Source organism: Capra hircus, chromosome 18 (genome assembly GCF_001704415.2).
Source record: "Capra hircus breed San Clemente chromosome 18, ASM170441v1, whole genome shotgun sequence".
In the NCBI taxonomy this organism is placed as follows: domain Eukaryota; kingdom Metazoa; phylum Chordata; class Mammalia; order Artiodactyla; family Bovidae; genus Capra; species Capra hircus.
The window spans coordinates 61,312,830-61,327,100 of record NC_030825.1 but is presented as its reverse complement, the minus strand read 5'-3'; the positions used below and the strand labels follow the sequence as shown (position 1 = coordinate 61,327,100).

Below are 14,271 nucleotides of genomic sequence, written 5' to 3'. Positions count from 1 at the left end.
CCGCGCCCGCCCCGCGCCCGCCCCGCGCCCGCCCCGCGCCCGCCCCGCGCCCGCCCCGCGCCCGCCCCGACGCCCGCGCCCGCCCCGCCCCGACGCGCCCGCCCCACGCGGCGTAGCCCCGTCCCTCCGCAACGAGGAGCCCCGCCTCCGCGCCGGGACGCTCCGCCCCGCCCCGCCACTCAGCGAGTTCCCGCCTCACCTTTCAAAGGCCCTGCGCTGATCCGGCTTCTCTCCACCACCCACCCGCTGACGGCCTGGCCCCGCCTGCAGGCCGGTCAGCTATTTGCTGCGCGTGCGCGCACTGTGACCTACGCGGAGGCGGAGAGCGGCGACTGGAGGTCCCAGCGCGGGGTGAGTTTCTGTCTTTGGAGTCAAACCTGCCTCTCGCGGTCTCCTCTTCCTTGTACCCCGGATCTGAGGGTCGCTACTGACTCTGAAGTGAAGTCGCTCAGTCGTGTCCGACTCTTTGCGACCCCGTGGACTGTAGCCTACCAGGCTTCTCCGTCCATGGCATTCTCCAGGCAAGAATACTGGAGTGGGTTACCATTTCCTTCTCCAGGGGATTTTCCCGACCCAGGGATCGAACCCGTGTCTCCAGCGTTGGAGGCAGACGCTTTAACCTCTGAGCCTGACTCTAAATCCCCGCTTTTGCCCCACCGGCGAAGGGGCGCCTGCCTTTTGGTTTAAGTCTGCACTGAAGCCGGTTTCTGCTTCTGGAACACTGAAACGCTTGAGTTTCGCACCTTTTCCCGGCTTAAAACCGTTTACTGACCTCACTGATCCCTCTATCCTTTCTGCACCACATACAATTCTATTAGGTGAGGTGGTTTATTCGCTCCACCTTCTTCAGCCTCTCCTTCTCGGGCCTTGGAGGCCTCGCCGGCTGCCCCGTCCCCGGAGGGGCAGCGTTCTCTCCCCGGTCCTGGGATTCTGGGGAGCCTGCCCCGCTCCTGAGACCCCCTCTCTCCCAGCCCTCTGTCCTCACGTCTTCTCTGGCCGGTCCTTCTGCCCTTCAGAGTGACCTTTCCCTGATCCCTGATGGGGAGAGTTGACCTGAACCAGCCACGTGACACCCACCACGTGACACCCACTTTGGCCCCAAATACCACCCGCTGGAGTTTGGCTCTTGCTGGAGGGCCTTTCTTATTCAGTCTCCTACCCTGTAAATAGTGGGCGGAAGGCGGGATCAGAAGAAGCAGAGACAGCGACTCCTAGAGAAATGGAAAATTGAGAAAAGCCTGTGGGACAAGCGATGGCAGTGAAGAGGACTGTGAGGAACTTGGAAGAGACAGCTTCATGAAAGAGAATGAGCGTTGAAGGGAGCGAGTGGGGAAAGGAGAGAAATTCAGAGCAAAGCAGGGACTCCGTAGAGTTAAGGGTAAGCAACATAGGGAGAGGTGGTTGTTCATTCCGACTCTTTGGAAGCCCTCTGTCTCCCAGAGTTTTCTCAAATCCATGTCTTTTGAGTCCAGGGATGGTATCTCACCATCTCATCCTTTACCGCCCCCTTCTATAGCCTTCAAGGGAGAGGGGCTGTAAATCAGGGGTCCCAAAGAGGGCGACAGTGGAGAGGCAGTTCACACAGCCCGCAAAGGGGATACAAGAGCTGGAATCAGAGCAACAATATCCTGGTGGGAGAGAACGGGGACTCCTAGTGATTGGAAGAGCTGAGAAAAAAAGCGAGCTGAAGGGAGGCATAGCCACTTGGGAGTGCCAGAGAGTTGGGAGGAAGGGAGGGCAGAGGTGGAAGAAGAAAAGCAGAAATCCATGGAGATTGAGGATCACCAGGGAGGTTGGAGAGAAAGCAACTTGAAGGCGAACAGATGGCAGAGAGAGGCGGGATGGGAGGCAGGGAAGAAGTAGAGAGGAGGACAGGCACAGCAGGAGAGCAGAGATGCAAGCAGAGAAAGGGAGATGTAGAAAGAAGCAGGGAAACAGATCAACCAAATGAAGTGAAAACAGCTAGTGTGCAGGTGATGGTGGGGACTAGATCCGGAAGAGTGCTGAATCAGCTGGGTAAGAATTATTAAGTCGTTATACATTGATTCTTGGCTTTAAAATCTAATGCAAATCTTCTTTAAATTATACAGATCAAAATGAGAATTGCAAAACTTCTGTCTGTGAGGCATGTGTATTTTGTAATTATTTGTATTAAAAGAGCATGCCATGTGTAGAGCCAGTTGAGGTGGGGGCTGTGGCAGTGACTTGATTCTCAGCTGTGGGTCACCCCCTTGGCTCTTCCTGATGCGGAGTAGAGGTTATTCGAGAGAAGAAATGGGGCAAGAACTGATTCACTTACTACATGATGCCTTTTCAAGGAACTTTCAACATGTTCTTTGTGTAGGTTTTACTTTTGGCTTTCAGCTTTCTTTACATTTAATTCTTTTTGTAGCTTGGGATAAAGATTCGTTCATTCAATAGCGACTTTCTTGTAAACAATTATGGAGATTTGTCTCACTTGGGATAAGCTGGATGAATGTAGAGAATATTATGGTAAGTGAATTAAGACAGGGAAAGACTGGTATTATATGTCCTTCCATTATATGGAATATTAAAAAAAATGAAACTCACTAGTACCAGAGGGTAGGATGGTGGTCATCTGGGGCTGGGAGATGGGGAAGATGGGGAAATATTGGTCAAAATGTACAGACTTTGAGTTGTAAAATGAGTGCTTCCTGGGGAGGTATGCGCAGCATGCTGACTATAGTTAATCCTGTTCTGTTACTTCATGCTGGGAATTTGTCAGGAGAGTATGTCATTGGTGATTTCACCAAACACAGAACATGGGAATTTGGAGGAGATAGGTGTGTTCATTAGTGGATTGTGATAAATATTTCACACTGTACACATGTGTCACATGCTCACAGGGTGTATGGTATGTATACACATATTCCTTTGGTTAGTCGGTTCTCCCCGATCAGACAGGCTCCTCAGGTTCTCTTGTGGGGCCTCGCCCCAGGAATGTGCACAGAGGCGCAGATGATTCCGATCTGGATCCTGCACTGAGCACGAAGGCTCTTAGCCTCCACTTCTGAGACTGAGATCAGGCCCTGGGGGAGGGGAGAGTGCTCTGCTCCGTGTGGGGCTGGACCAGGGCCTGCTGTGTGACCTGAAGGGCATCATGGGGTCAGCGGAGGTGCCCCCTGTTGCTGTGTGCATGAGGCCTCACCAGGAGAGGAGTGTGATCCAAGGAAATTGTGGTAAAGTCCCGTGTTGGACTCTCTGCAGGAGTTGACTGTGCTGAGTCCCTCCTGAGACAGTGACCACAGGGGACTGTCTGTTCCACATGGTTAGGGCTTCCTTGTGTGTGTGGTTGGGGATGAGGAAAGGAGGGATGTGTTGACTCTAAGCATTAAACAACATGTTTTCAACTTTCATGATAGAACTGTGAAGACTCATGGACAAAGAGGCCCAGAAGAGGAAAGAACAGGAGTCAGGCATGGCTCTTTCTCAGGTAGGGTCATATTCTCAATGGATTCTCACACTGCCTTCCTGAAATGCTGTTCTTAGGACTCGCTAATCGTGTCTGACTCTGGAGTGTCCTGTGTGACTCCTGTATATGCACACTCGCCTGGGGCCTTCCCTCAGGCCCTGTCAACTCCACTTAGATCTGGTCTCCCTATGGCCTGGTGACCTGGCCCTTGTGAGGAGGCTCCCTTGGGCACCATCCTGGGCAGGGCTTCTCACCCACGGGTTGGAGACGGGGTCTCAGTGCTGTTGGGCAACACGGACTGTTGAGGGCCCATCTGGATGCGCTGTCTGCTCTCAGTCAACCATGGTAAAGAAGCTGTACCTGGACCACAGGTATTAACATGTACAGTACACAGGAAAATCTGCAAAAGAGGCCAATGAGTGGAAATCAGTTATAACTTTTTATAGCACATTTAAAACTAAATGAGCACCTCCTTGAAAACTTAAGTGTTTGGGAAAGGAATGGAATGCTATGTTCAGAAAGCGATGTCAGGGCTAGAGAGTGGTTCGCTACACCATCTAATTTAAATTGTGAAATCAGGCTTACTAATTTTTTTTCTTTCTTTTTGACCACATGATACAGCTTCCAGGGTCTTAGTTCGCTGAGTAGGGATTGAACCTGAAACCGTGCCGTGGAAGTGAGGGATCTTAACCCCTGGACCATGAGGGAATTCTCCAACTTTACTAATCTTGATTCAGTATTTTCCTAATGAAATAAAATAATAAACTTGGAGTTTGTTAATAAGTACATAGCTAAAACTAAGGATAAAAATCACATTATTAATTTTAAAATATATTTATTTCCTGTACTCTGACTTCATTGCTTCAGTGTCGTTTCCCTAGTTCTGGCGAGTGGTGGCCACTCTCTGGATGCAGTGTGCACACTTCTCACTGGGGTGGCTTCTGCTGCCTTGCAGCCCAGGCTCTAGAGCACACCGGCTTCAGTAGTTTCACCTCCTGGGCTCTACAGCTCTGGCTCAGGAATTGAGACTCACAGGCTTAGTTGCCCCTCAGCAAGTGGGATCTCAGACCAGGCAACCACCCACATCTCTTGCATTGCCCAGTGGATTCTTAACCATTTACCCCTAGGGAGGGCCACATATTGTTAAATACAGGTGTTTTATAAAGATTGGAAGACATCTCCTGTATGTTATTTTCTGCTTGTATTATTATTATTATTAGTTTTTGAACTAGAATAAGATAATGTTGAGGAGTTCCCTGGTAGTACAGTGGCTAAGAATGTGCCTGCCAATGTAGGGTGCACGGATTCCAATCCAGGTCCAGGAAGATGCCTCAGAGCAACTAAGCCCATGGGCCACAACTACTAAGCCTGTGCCCTAGAGCCCAGGAGCCATTACTACAGAAGCCCGCACTCTCTAGAGCCTGTGCTCCAAAACAAGGGAAGCCACTGCAAGGAGAAGCCTGTGTACTACAGCTGCAACTAGAGAAAGCCCACTCACAGCAACAAAGACCCAACATAAGCAAAATAAATAAGCTTTGAAAAAGGAATAGAATGTTGACAAAGTTACTGAAGGAAGAAGAACAATGAAAGAAGAGAATGGGAACCCCCTCCAGTATTCTTGCCTGGAGAATTCCATGGATAGAGGAGCTGGTGAGCTGCCCTCAGCAGGGTTGCAAAGAGTCTGGCATGAGTAAGCAGGTAAAGAACAACTTCCACACACAGCAGATTGAGCTCTGAAAAACAAATCTAAGCATCTAACTTTCCTTCTGGCCATTCTTCAGTGACTTCCATTAGCTTTTGGAATAAAGTCCACAATCCATAGATCTTGCATAAATTACCTCTACCTGGCATCACCCCATCTGCATTCCCTGTGTCCCAGTCACACTGGCTGACTTTCTGTTCAGTAAATATCTCCCTGCCTCAGAACAGGCACGCAGGCTGTTCTCTCTGCTTGCAATACTCTTCCATTTCCCACCTTGCCAATCCTGTGTTTCTTCCTCACAGAGACCTTATCTGATTTCTCAATGTAGGTGAAGACTTTCTGTTTAATCTTGTCCTAGCACCAGGCCTGTGTCAGAGCACTGATTTCAGTAGTAACATTAAAATTGTGGATGAAATTGGCTGGCTGGCTGCTAGATTGTAAGCTCCATCATGTTCACTGCTGTATTTCAAGTTTGAGGTGCAAAGCTGATGCTGAATGCATTTTGATAGAATGAAAGAAAAAAATAAAGACAACTCTTCTTGTTTCGATCAATTGTGTGTTTACACATGCATGCATGAATGCATGGATATGTAACTCCATGGTTTTATTACAAAAACATCCTCATAAATAATGGTGTATGCTTTGTAGCAGTTTCAGTTGTCTCTTAAGTGTATTTCATGGCGTTGATTTTTCTACATCATCACATGAATGATGTAAATTGTAGTAAGATTATTGACATTGTGAGGGTTGCCATGGAGAGGGTGTGACCCTGTGTCGTGACCATTTATGCTGTTCTATTGTATTTCAGCTTCCTTGAACTTGTTTCAGGTATTCTCAGGGAACTCTCTGTGGATGCTCTTTCCTTCTCTGCTAGTTAACTGGTTGATTCTTTAGGTTCACTTGTCTCTCCCAACCACCTGAGCTCAGGTGCTGTTGCCTCATTTCTTAACTGTTTGATCTGAGCGATTTTTTAGAGTGACAGAGTTTTCTCCCCAGTAAGGTGGACACAGATCTTTCTCTAACATGCTGTTATGTTGATGACAAGTTCATCCGTATGAAGTCTTTGGAGTAATGCTTAGTGTGTAGGACGTGCTGAAACACCTGTCGTCAGTGTGATGATGTCGTCATCATCACAGTGTGTGTTCTTTGAAAGTCACTGTGGACTTTGTCGTCTCTAAAGACATCAGTCTTGCTGTAACTCATCTAGTAAGTGACACTGTATCACTCACTGTGTTGAATGGAACACTTCTGCATAGACAACCCAGTCTTGGTTTTACTTTGTGTATTTTTCATGTGTTGTCCACATACATGACAAATTCATGTTGATTGCAGGATATCATAATCTTAGGGAAAAAGAGGAAATTATATATTAGATTAGAGACCAACAGTTTGCTTCAAGCAGCTTTTAATGGATCTATCAGAAAGTATATTACTTCAAGTGAATTGAGCTTTACCTCTCTCACCTCTTCTCATTTTGTGTGAAACTAAGAATCCTCCTCAGGGCCCTTTGGTGAAATCTGTTTTCATTTCAGGCACAATTGACCTTCAAGGATGTGTTCATAGATTTCACTCCTGAGGAGTGGGAATGCCTGGACCCTGCCCAGAGGACCTTGTACAAGGACGTGATGGTGGAGATTCTCAGGAACCTGCTGTCTGTGGGTGAGGGTCACTTCCCCCTGAAGTGTGGATCTGCCCTGGGGTACCTTTGCATGTTCCCTCTGTACCTTTTGAGATCCCCTGTTTTTCTTGACTAAGTTCAAAACCTTGTTGACTCACACATGTAAAGCTTCCTGATTGGCATCAGGCATTTAAACTTGACTTTCCTTCAGGTGACCTGCCCACTGTTGTGATGCAGAAGGAGTTTCTCCACAGCTCAAGTGTTTATAAAGCTGATTTCAAACTGTGAAATCTCCAGTTGCCTGTTTTCTAGCCCTGTGTTCTTGGTTCAGTAGTTCTTAGACAGGAACTGGATACCTGCTGCATATTGTACTGTATATTATACTGTTCCCTGTGCATTCAGAAGGCAGCAGAGAGTAAATTTAATGAGAAGTATTTTTCTGTGGGTTTATAATGTCTGCATTCCTTGGCTGACAAAAGAGCTGGATTCTACACCTGCCAATGCAGGAGACACAGGTTCGATCCTTGGTCTGAGAAGATCCCACACGTCACAGAGCAGCTACACCTGTGTACCTCAACTACGAGCCAGCACTCTAGAGCCTGGAAGCTGCAACTACTGAGCCCACATGGGACAACTACTGAAGCCCGTGCACCCAGGAGAAGCCGCAGCAAGTGAGGAACATGGGCACTGCAACTGGAGCGTAGCCCCTACTTGCTGAACTTGGAGAAAAGACCAAGCAGCAAGGAACACTCACCTGATCCAGAAGAAATGAGTACCCTAATGTATTAAAAATAACAGAAGCATTTATTTAAAAAAGACAGGTTGGATTCTGGAAGAAGCCACAGTATATGGCATTACTTCTGAGTAGGAAGTTCTGTTTCTGATCTGAACGTTATCTCCATTCTTGTGGCACAAGGAAGAAGACCCCTGGATTGTGGAGAATGAGGTGCTAATATCAAACATCCAGATGAGTGGGAAAGTATCCACAGTGTGATCACAGGTCACAAGGACAGAGAGGAAGCCACACCATTCATAGTGTTTGGGAAACTCTCCAAGTGGGAGAGTTCTGTGAGAAAACAAATATTTAATGTTTATGAACTGTCACAGGAGAGTTTTCTTCTCCCTAACTTACGGCTGTGTTCTTTGACATGTGAAATGTACAGCACCCGCCAGTGGTGCTGTAGCACCCACAGAGATGAAGGCAAAGTCTTTTTTTTTCCTTTGGCTTGTATTGGGTCTTTTTTGCTGTGTGGTCTTTTGTCTATTTGAGACAACAGAGGGCTACTCCCTAGTTGCGGGAAGCACGGTTTCTCATTGTGGTGGTTTCTTTTGTTGTGAAGCACAGTCCCTAGGCACACGGGCTTGAGTAGTTTTACAATGCAACCTCAGTATCTGTGGCTCATCAACTTATATATATACTTTATTTTCTCAATCAACTTATATATATTCTTTATTTTCTCAATACAGTATTTGTGGAACAGTTACTAACTCTCATTTATTTTTCACATTATTTATTAGAATGCTTCTTTTGCCTTGTTTACCATTCCCATGTATTGCCTGATTGACGCTTGTATGCTCAGTTGCTCAGTCCTGTCTGACTCTGTGATCTCATGAACTGTAGCCCACCAAGCTTTCCCATCAGTGGAATTTTTTTCAGGCAAGAATAGTGCACTGGGTTGTGATTTCCTGCTCCAGGGGATCTTTCCTATCCAGGGATTATATCCCCCTGTGCCATGTCTTCTCCATTGGCAGGCAGTTTCTTTACCACTGAGTCACCTCCCTAGGCCTGTATGTTCTTTACCATTTAAATAAGTATAAGTGTGCATAAAGTCTGTACAATATACCATTAGTTTCTCCTGAATTATGAGACAGCATTGTGTTTAGTACAAAGTAGGGTGAGCTTTGAGGTCATGCTGGGAAAATACATTTTCTTTGTGAACTGACGTGAGTTTGCATAAAATGAATGTTTTCTGATTGTGTTTGAAACTATACTACCCTAAAATTAATTTGAATTACCTATGATCACTCTTTTTTAAAGAGTTATATTCCTTTAGTGTTGTATCATTTTAAGATCATCATTGCGAAGATTCATAATTCTCTTCAGGATGGATATGACCTTTGGTATAATATCATGTGTTCAACAGGAAATAATTTATTTATGAATTGTAATTAATAGAATATCTGTGGTTCTTTATGTCTTGTAGATATGTCTCATATACATATGGTCAAGAAATTACAGGCCAAGGCAAACTGTGGTAAAGGGGAAATTTTTGAAAGAGTGATGTTTGGAAGAGCTGAAATCCTTGAAATCAAAGATTTTCGCCTCAGGAAGATTCAGGAAAACATACATGACTTTGATTGTCTGTGGACATATGATGAAAGAAATGACAAGGAAATGTCTACATCCTATAACAAAAATCTCACTGATGGAAGAGATCATCATAGTAGAAGTGATGCAGAAAATGGACCTTTTGAAAGGCACGGATCAAGCTTTCAGGATGAATTGCAGATGGTACAGTCTGAAGGGATAATTTTTGAATGTAGTCAAGTTGTGACAAACGTCAGCGCCTCAGGTTTACCACCTCACAGAACTTGTAATGTCTGCGAAGGCTTTTGTCATAAAGATGAGAATGCTGTTATGCATCCTTCAGAACTGTTACCAGACCATGAAACACAAAAGAAAAGACCTTACAAATGTAATGAATGTGACATAACCTTTCTTCAGGACTCAGAACTCACTGGACATCAAAGAATCCATACAGGAGGAAATCCATATAAATGTGACGTGTGTAGCAAGGCTTTTGATCAAACTACCAAACTTGCCATTCACTGGAGAATTCATACTGGAGAGAAACCACATAAATGTGATGTAGGTGACAAGGCTTTTATTCAAGTTGGAAACCTTGCAGTTCATCAGAATATTCATCCTGGAGAGAAACGATATAAATGTGATGTGTGTGGTCACTGCTTTAAACAAAGTACACACCTTGAAAATCATCAGAGAACTCATACTGGAGTGAAACCATCTAAATGTGATGTTTCTGGAAAAGCTTTTAGTCAAAATGCAAGCCATGCAGTTCATCAGAGACTTCATACTGGAAAGAAACCATATAAATGTGATGTATGTGGCCTATGCTTTAGTCAGAACTCAGAACTTGAAGTTCATCAGAGAACTCATAAGGGAGAGAAACCATATAAATGTGATGAATGTTGCAAAGGCTTTAGTGAAATTTCAAGCCTTGCAGTTCATTCGAGAGTTCATACAGGAGAGAAACCGTATAAATGTGATGTGTGCGGCAAGTCATTTAATCGTACTGGCAAACTTGCTGTTCATCGGAGAGTTCATACTGGAGAGAAACCATATAAGTGTGATGTATGTGGCAAGGCCTTTATTCGAAAAACAGGCCTTGCTGTTCATCAGAGAATTCATACTGGAGAGAAACCATATAAATGTGATGTGTGCGGCAAGTCATTTAATCATACCGGCAAACTTGCTGTTCATCGGAGAGTTCATACTGGAGAGAAACCATATAAATGTGATGTATGTGGCAAGGCCTTTATTCAAACAACAGGCCTTGCTGTTCATCGGAGAATTCATACTGGAGAGAAACCATATAAATGTGATGTGTGTGGCAAGGCATTTAGTCATACTGGACACCTTAATGTTCATCGGAGAGTTCACACTGGAGAGAAACCATATAAGTGTGATATGTGTGCCAAGGCATTTAGTCATACTGGAAGCCTTGCTGTTCATCGGAGAGTTCATACTGGAGAGAAACCATATAATTGTGGTATATGTGGCAAGGCTTTCAGTGTAAGTTCAAGCCTTGCTTTTCATCGGAGAGTTCATACTAGAGAGAAACCATGTAAATGTGGTGTGTGTGGCAAGGCCTTCAGTCAAACTACAAGACTTGCAGTTCATCAGAGAGTTCATACTGGAGAGAAACCACATAAATGTGATGTATGTGGCAAGGCCTTTAGTAGGACTACGAGGCTTGCAGTTCATCAGAGAATTCATACTGGAGAGAAACCATATAAATGTGAAGTGTGTGGCAATGCCTTTAATCACACTTCAAGCCTTGCAGTTCATCGGAGAGTTCATACTGGAGAGAAACCATATAATTGTGGTATATGTGGCAAGGCTTTCAGTGTAAGTTCAAGCCTTGCTGTTCATCGGAGAGTTCATACTGGAGAAAAACCATATAAATGTGATGTGTGTGCCAAGGCATTTAGTCGTACTGGACACCTTGCAGTTCATCGGAGAGTTCATACTAAAGAGAAACCACATAAGTGTGATGTATGTGGCAAGGCCTTTATTCAAACAACAAGCCTTGCTCTTCATCAGAGAGTTCATACTGGAGAGAAACCATATAAATGTGATCTGTGTGGCAAGGTATTTAGTCGTACTGGACACCTTGTTGTTCATCGGAGAGTTCATACTAGAGAGAAACCATATGATTGTGGTATATGTGGCAAGGCTTTCAGTCTAAGTTCAAGCCTTGCTGTTCATCAGAGAGTTCATACTGGAGAGAAACCATATAAATGTGATGTATGTGGCAAGGCCTTTATTCAAGCAACAGGCCTTGCTCTTCATCAGAGAATTCATACTGGAGAGAAACCATATAAATGTGATGTGTGTGCCAAGGCGTTTAGTCATACTGCAAACCTTGCTTTTCATCGGAGAGTTCATACTGGAAAGAAACCATATAAATGTGATGTATGTGGCAAGGCATATAGTAGAACTAGAAGCCTTGCAGTTCATCAGAGACTTCATACTGGAGAGAAACCATATAAATGAGAAGTATGTGGCAATCCCTTTAGTCAAAGTTCAAGCCTTGCAGTTCATCAGAGAGTTCATACTGGAGAGAAACCATATAATTGTGGTATATGTGGCAAGGCTATCAGTGTAAGTTCAAGCCTTGCAGTTCATCAGAGAGTTCATACTAGAGAGAAACCATATTAATGTGTTGTATGTGGCAAGGTGTTTATTTGTACTGGAAACCTTGCTGTTCATCAGAGAGTTCATAGTGGAGAGAAACCATATAAATGAGGTATATGTGGCAGGGCTTTCAGTGTGAATGCAAACCTTGCAGTTCATCAGAGAATTCATACTGGAGAGAACCTTACAAATATAAAAATTGTGACAAACCATTTAGGCACAGTCATGCATAACTCATCATCAGACAGTTCAGACAGGAGAGGAACCAAATAAATAAGATGTATATGGCCGGTGCTTTACTTGAAATGACGAACTTAAAAACCATCAGAGAATTCATACTAGAGAGAAACATTAGAGATGCAACAGTTGTGAGAAACATTTTAGTGCAAATGTCGTGAGTGTGACAAAGCCTTTAGTCAGTGTTCAGGCCTTATAATTCAGAGAATTCATACTGTATCAAAAACATACAAGTGAAATGAATGTGGCAGAGTTTCTAGTGCATGTTCAGCATGAACTGCCCATTAGGCAGATCATGTAGCAGAGAAACCACATAAATGTTATTTATGTGGCAAACCCTTTGATCACAAGGAATGATGTTGCAGATCATCTGAAAATCCATACCGCAGTGAAAACTTACACATAAGTAGAGTAAAATATATCAACTTTTTGACCATCAGAAAATTCAAACTGGAGGAAAACTACACAAATGTTTTAGGTGTGGGAATGCTTTGATTCTGTGTTCAGGCCTAACACCATCACTTAATTTTTTTTTTTTTTTTTTCAATATTGTGATGGTTTTTGCTGTACATCAACATGAGTAGGCCATAGGCATCCATATGTCCCCTCCCTCCTGAACCCACCTCTCTCACCATCGTATCCCTCCAGATTGTCCGAGAGCACTCGCTCTTATATCAAACTCCCACTGGCTCCTTTACATATGATAATATATATGTTTCAGTGGTAATATCTTAAATCCTGCCATCCTGTTTCTTTTCTTTTTTTCAATAGTTTTTCCTTAGCATTACTTTTTCTATCCACATGTTATGACCCAGATTTAATGTTTAATTTACATTTCTTTCCTGCCTTAAGTCAGTGGGTTATTTTGAGACTTTTGTAACATTAAAATGCACGTAGACAATAGCAGGGAACATAGTAGGTGCCCTGTAAGTGTAAAGAAAGACAGTTCCTTTAGGACTTGAGTTCAATCAATTAGTACACATAGAAATATTTATAAATAGTGCCAAGTTGATAATTTTGGTGAAAATAAATTCTAGTGTCTTCTTAAGATTTCATATTTTACAGTGTGCTTTGTTGTCCACAACTGACAGATCTTTCAGAAACAGACAATAAAGAAATGAGAGAAAATATATTACAATTTTCAACAAGAAGTAAATTGCCTAATTTCCGTCAAGTGATCATCTAGTAATTTGACATTCCATTCCATTGAAATTGAAGTGAAAGTGAAGTTGCTCAGTTGTGTCTGACTCTTAGCAACCCCATGGACTACAGCCTACCAGGCTCCTCCATCCATGGGTTTTTCCAGGCAAGAGTACTGTAGTGGGTTGCCATTGCCTTTTCCGGAAATGGTAATGGGGGAACATAAATGTCGGTATCATTTTGTATGGTTGATTTTCTCAAGTTTCCTTTGTGATAAATGTAAGCCTGGCTGCTAGCCTTTTAGAGCTGGGTAGGAGCTGTATCTTTGCAGAGTTCTGGGGGTAAGTTCTTTTCAAGCTCTGTAATTTCCTGTTCTCTTTTGCTTATCATTTCCATCCTGAAGAGTACTCTCTCCCTGTGTCTATTTCTCAGTCCAAAATTATACTTGTTTTTTTAAGGTATAACTCACTACCTCTGCCCTCTAAGGTCTTTCCTGATCCAGCCAACAAGAAGTAATCTTACCTTCCCTACAGCATTTCTTCTTGGATATTTACTTCTTTTCTTGACGCCTTAAGCTTGGGCTGTGTCTTTACTTCTCTATATTCCCTGGTAGTACATGGCTTTCTACTCTGTACATGACTCTCACAATTACCTATGTTACTATGTGACAAGATATTTGATTTTTAGAAATATTATTTGAATATTACATTGAAGTATTGGCTTAAGTATTATATATTATGATGTAAACAAGTTTTCGTCATATAAGTATTTGAAGCTTTCTCATCATAAGCATGGAACAGAAACTTTTATCAAGAAGAATGCATTTCTCATTAAAAGTTTTTTTCTCTCTAAAAATCTTTAAAATTTATTTTTGGCCATGCTAAGTCTTCATTGTGCTGGGTCCTTTCTCTTTTTGCAGCAATCAGACTATGAATTCTGCACATAAACTTGGCTGGGGTGTGGTTGGAAACTGGCATTTTAATGCTTCTTTTGGTCAGTCCAGAGGATTCAATGTCTTTTTTTTTTTTTTTTGGTTGTGCTGAGCCTTTGTTTTTTGTGTTTTTTTTTTTTTTGCTGCACGTAGGCTTTCTCTAGTTGCAGCAAGAAGTGACTTTCTAGTTACTTGTGTGCAGGTTTCTCATGCTATAGCTACTCTTGTTGCAGAGCACAGGCTCAGTACTTGTGTAGCACGGGCTTAGTTG

General features: G+C 43.5%; 1 protein-coding gene across 1 annotated transcript; it reads left to right on the top strand.

Annotated features, from left to right (window-relative positions):
* On the top strand, positions 230-13,885 carry LOC108633323 (zinc finger protein 665-like). Its single transcript, XM_018062982.1, has 4 exons — positions 230-351; positions 3,384-3,454; positions 6,668-6,794; positions 8,958-13,885. Exons 2-4 carry the CDS (start codon positions 3,398-3,400, stop codon positions 11,549-11,551), a joined length of 2,778 nt encoding a protein of 925 aa, XP_017918471.1. The 5' UTR covers positions 230-351; positions 3,384-3,397; the 3' UTR covers positions 11,552-13,885.

Bases quoted from the DNA above. Each gene is read 5' to 3' on its own strand.
- LOC108633323 (XM_018062982.1), top strand. From the start codon at position 3,398: ATGGACAAAGAGGCCCAGAAGAGGAAAGAACAGGAGTCAGGCATGGCT. The intron at 3,455-6,667 runs GTAGGGTCATAT...TTTTCATTTCAG, and splicing joins CAGGCATGGCTCTTTCTCAG to GCACAATTGACCTTCAAGGA. The intron at 6,795-8,957 runs GTGAGGGTCACT...TATGTCTTGTAG, and splicing joins CAGGAACCTGCTGTCTGTGG to ATATGTCTCATATACATATG.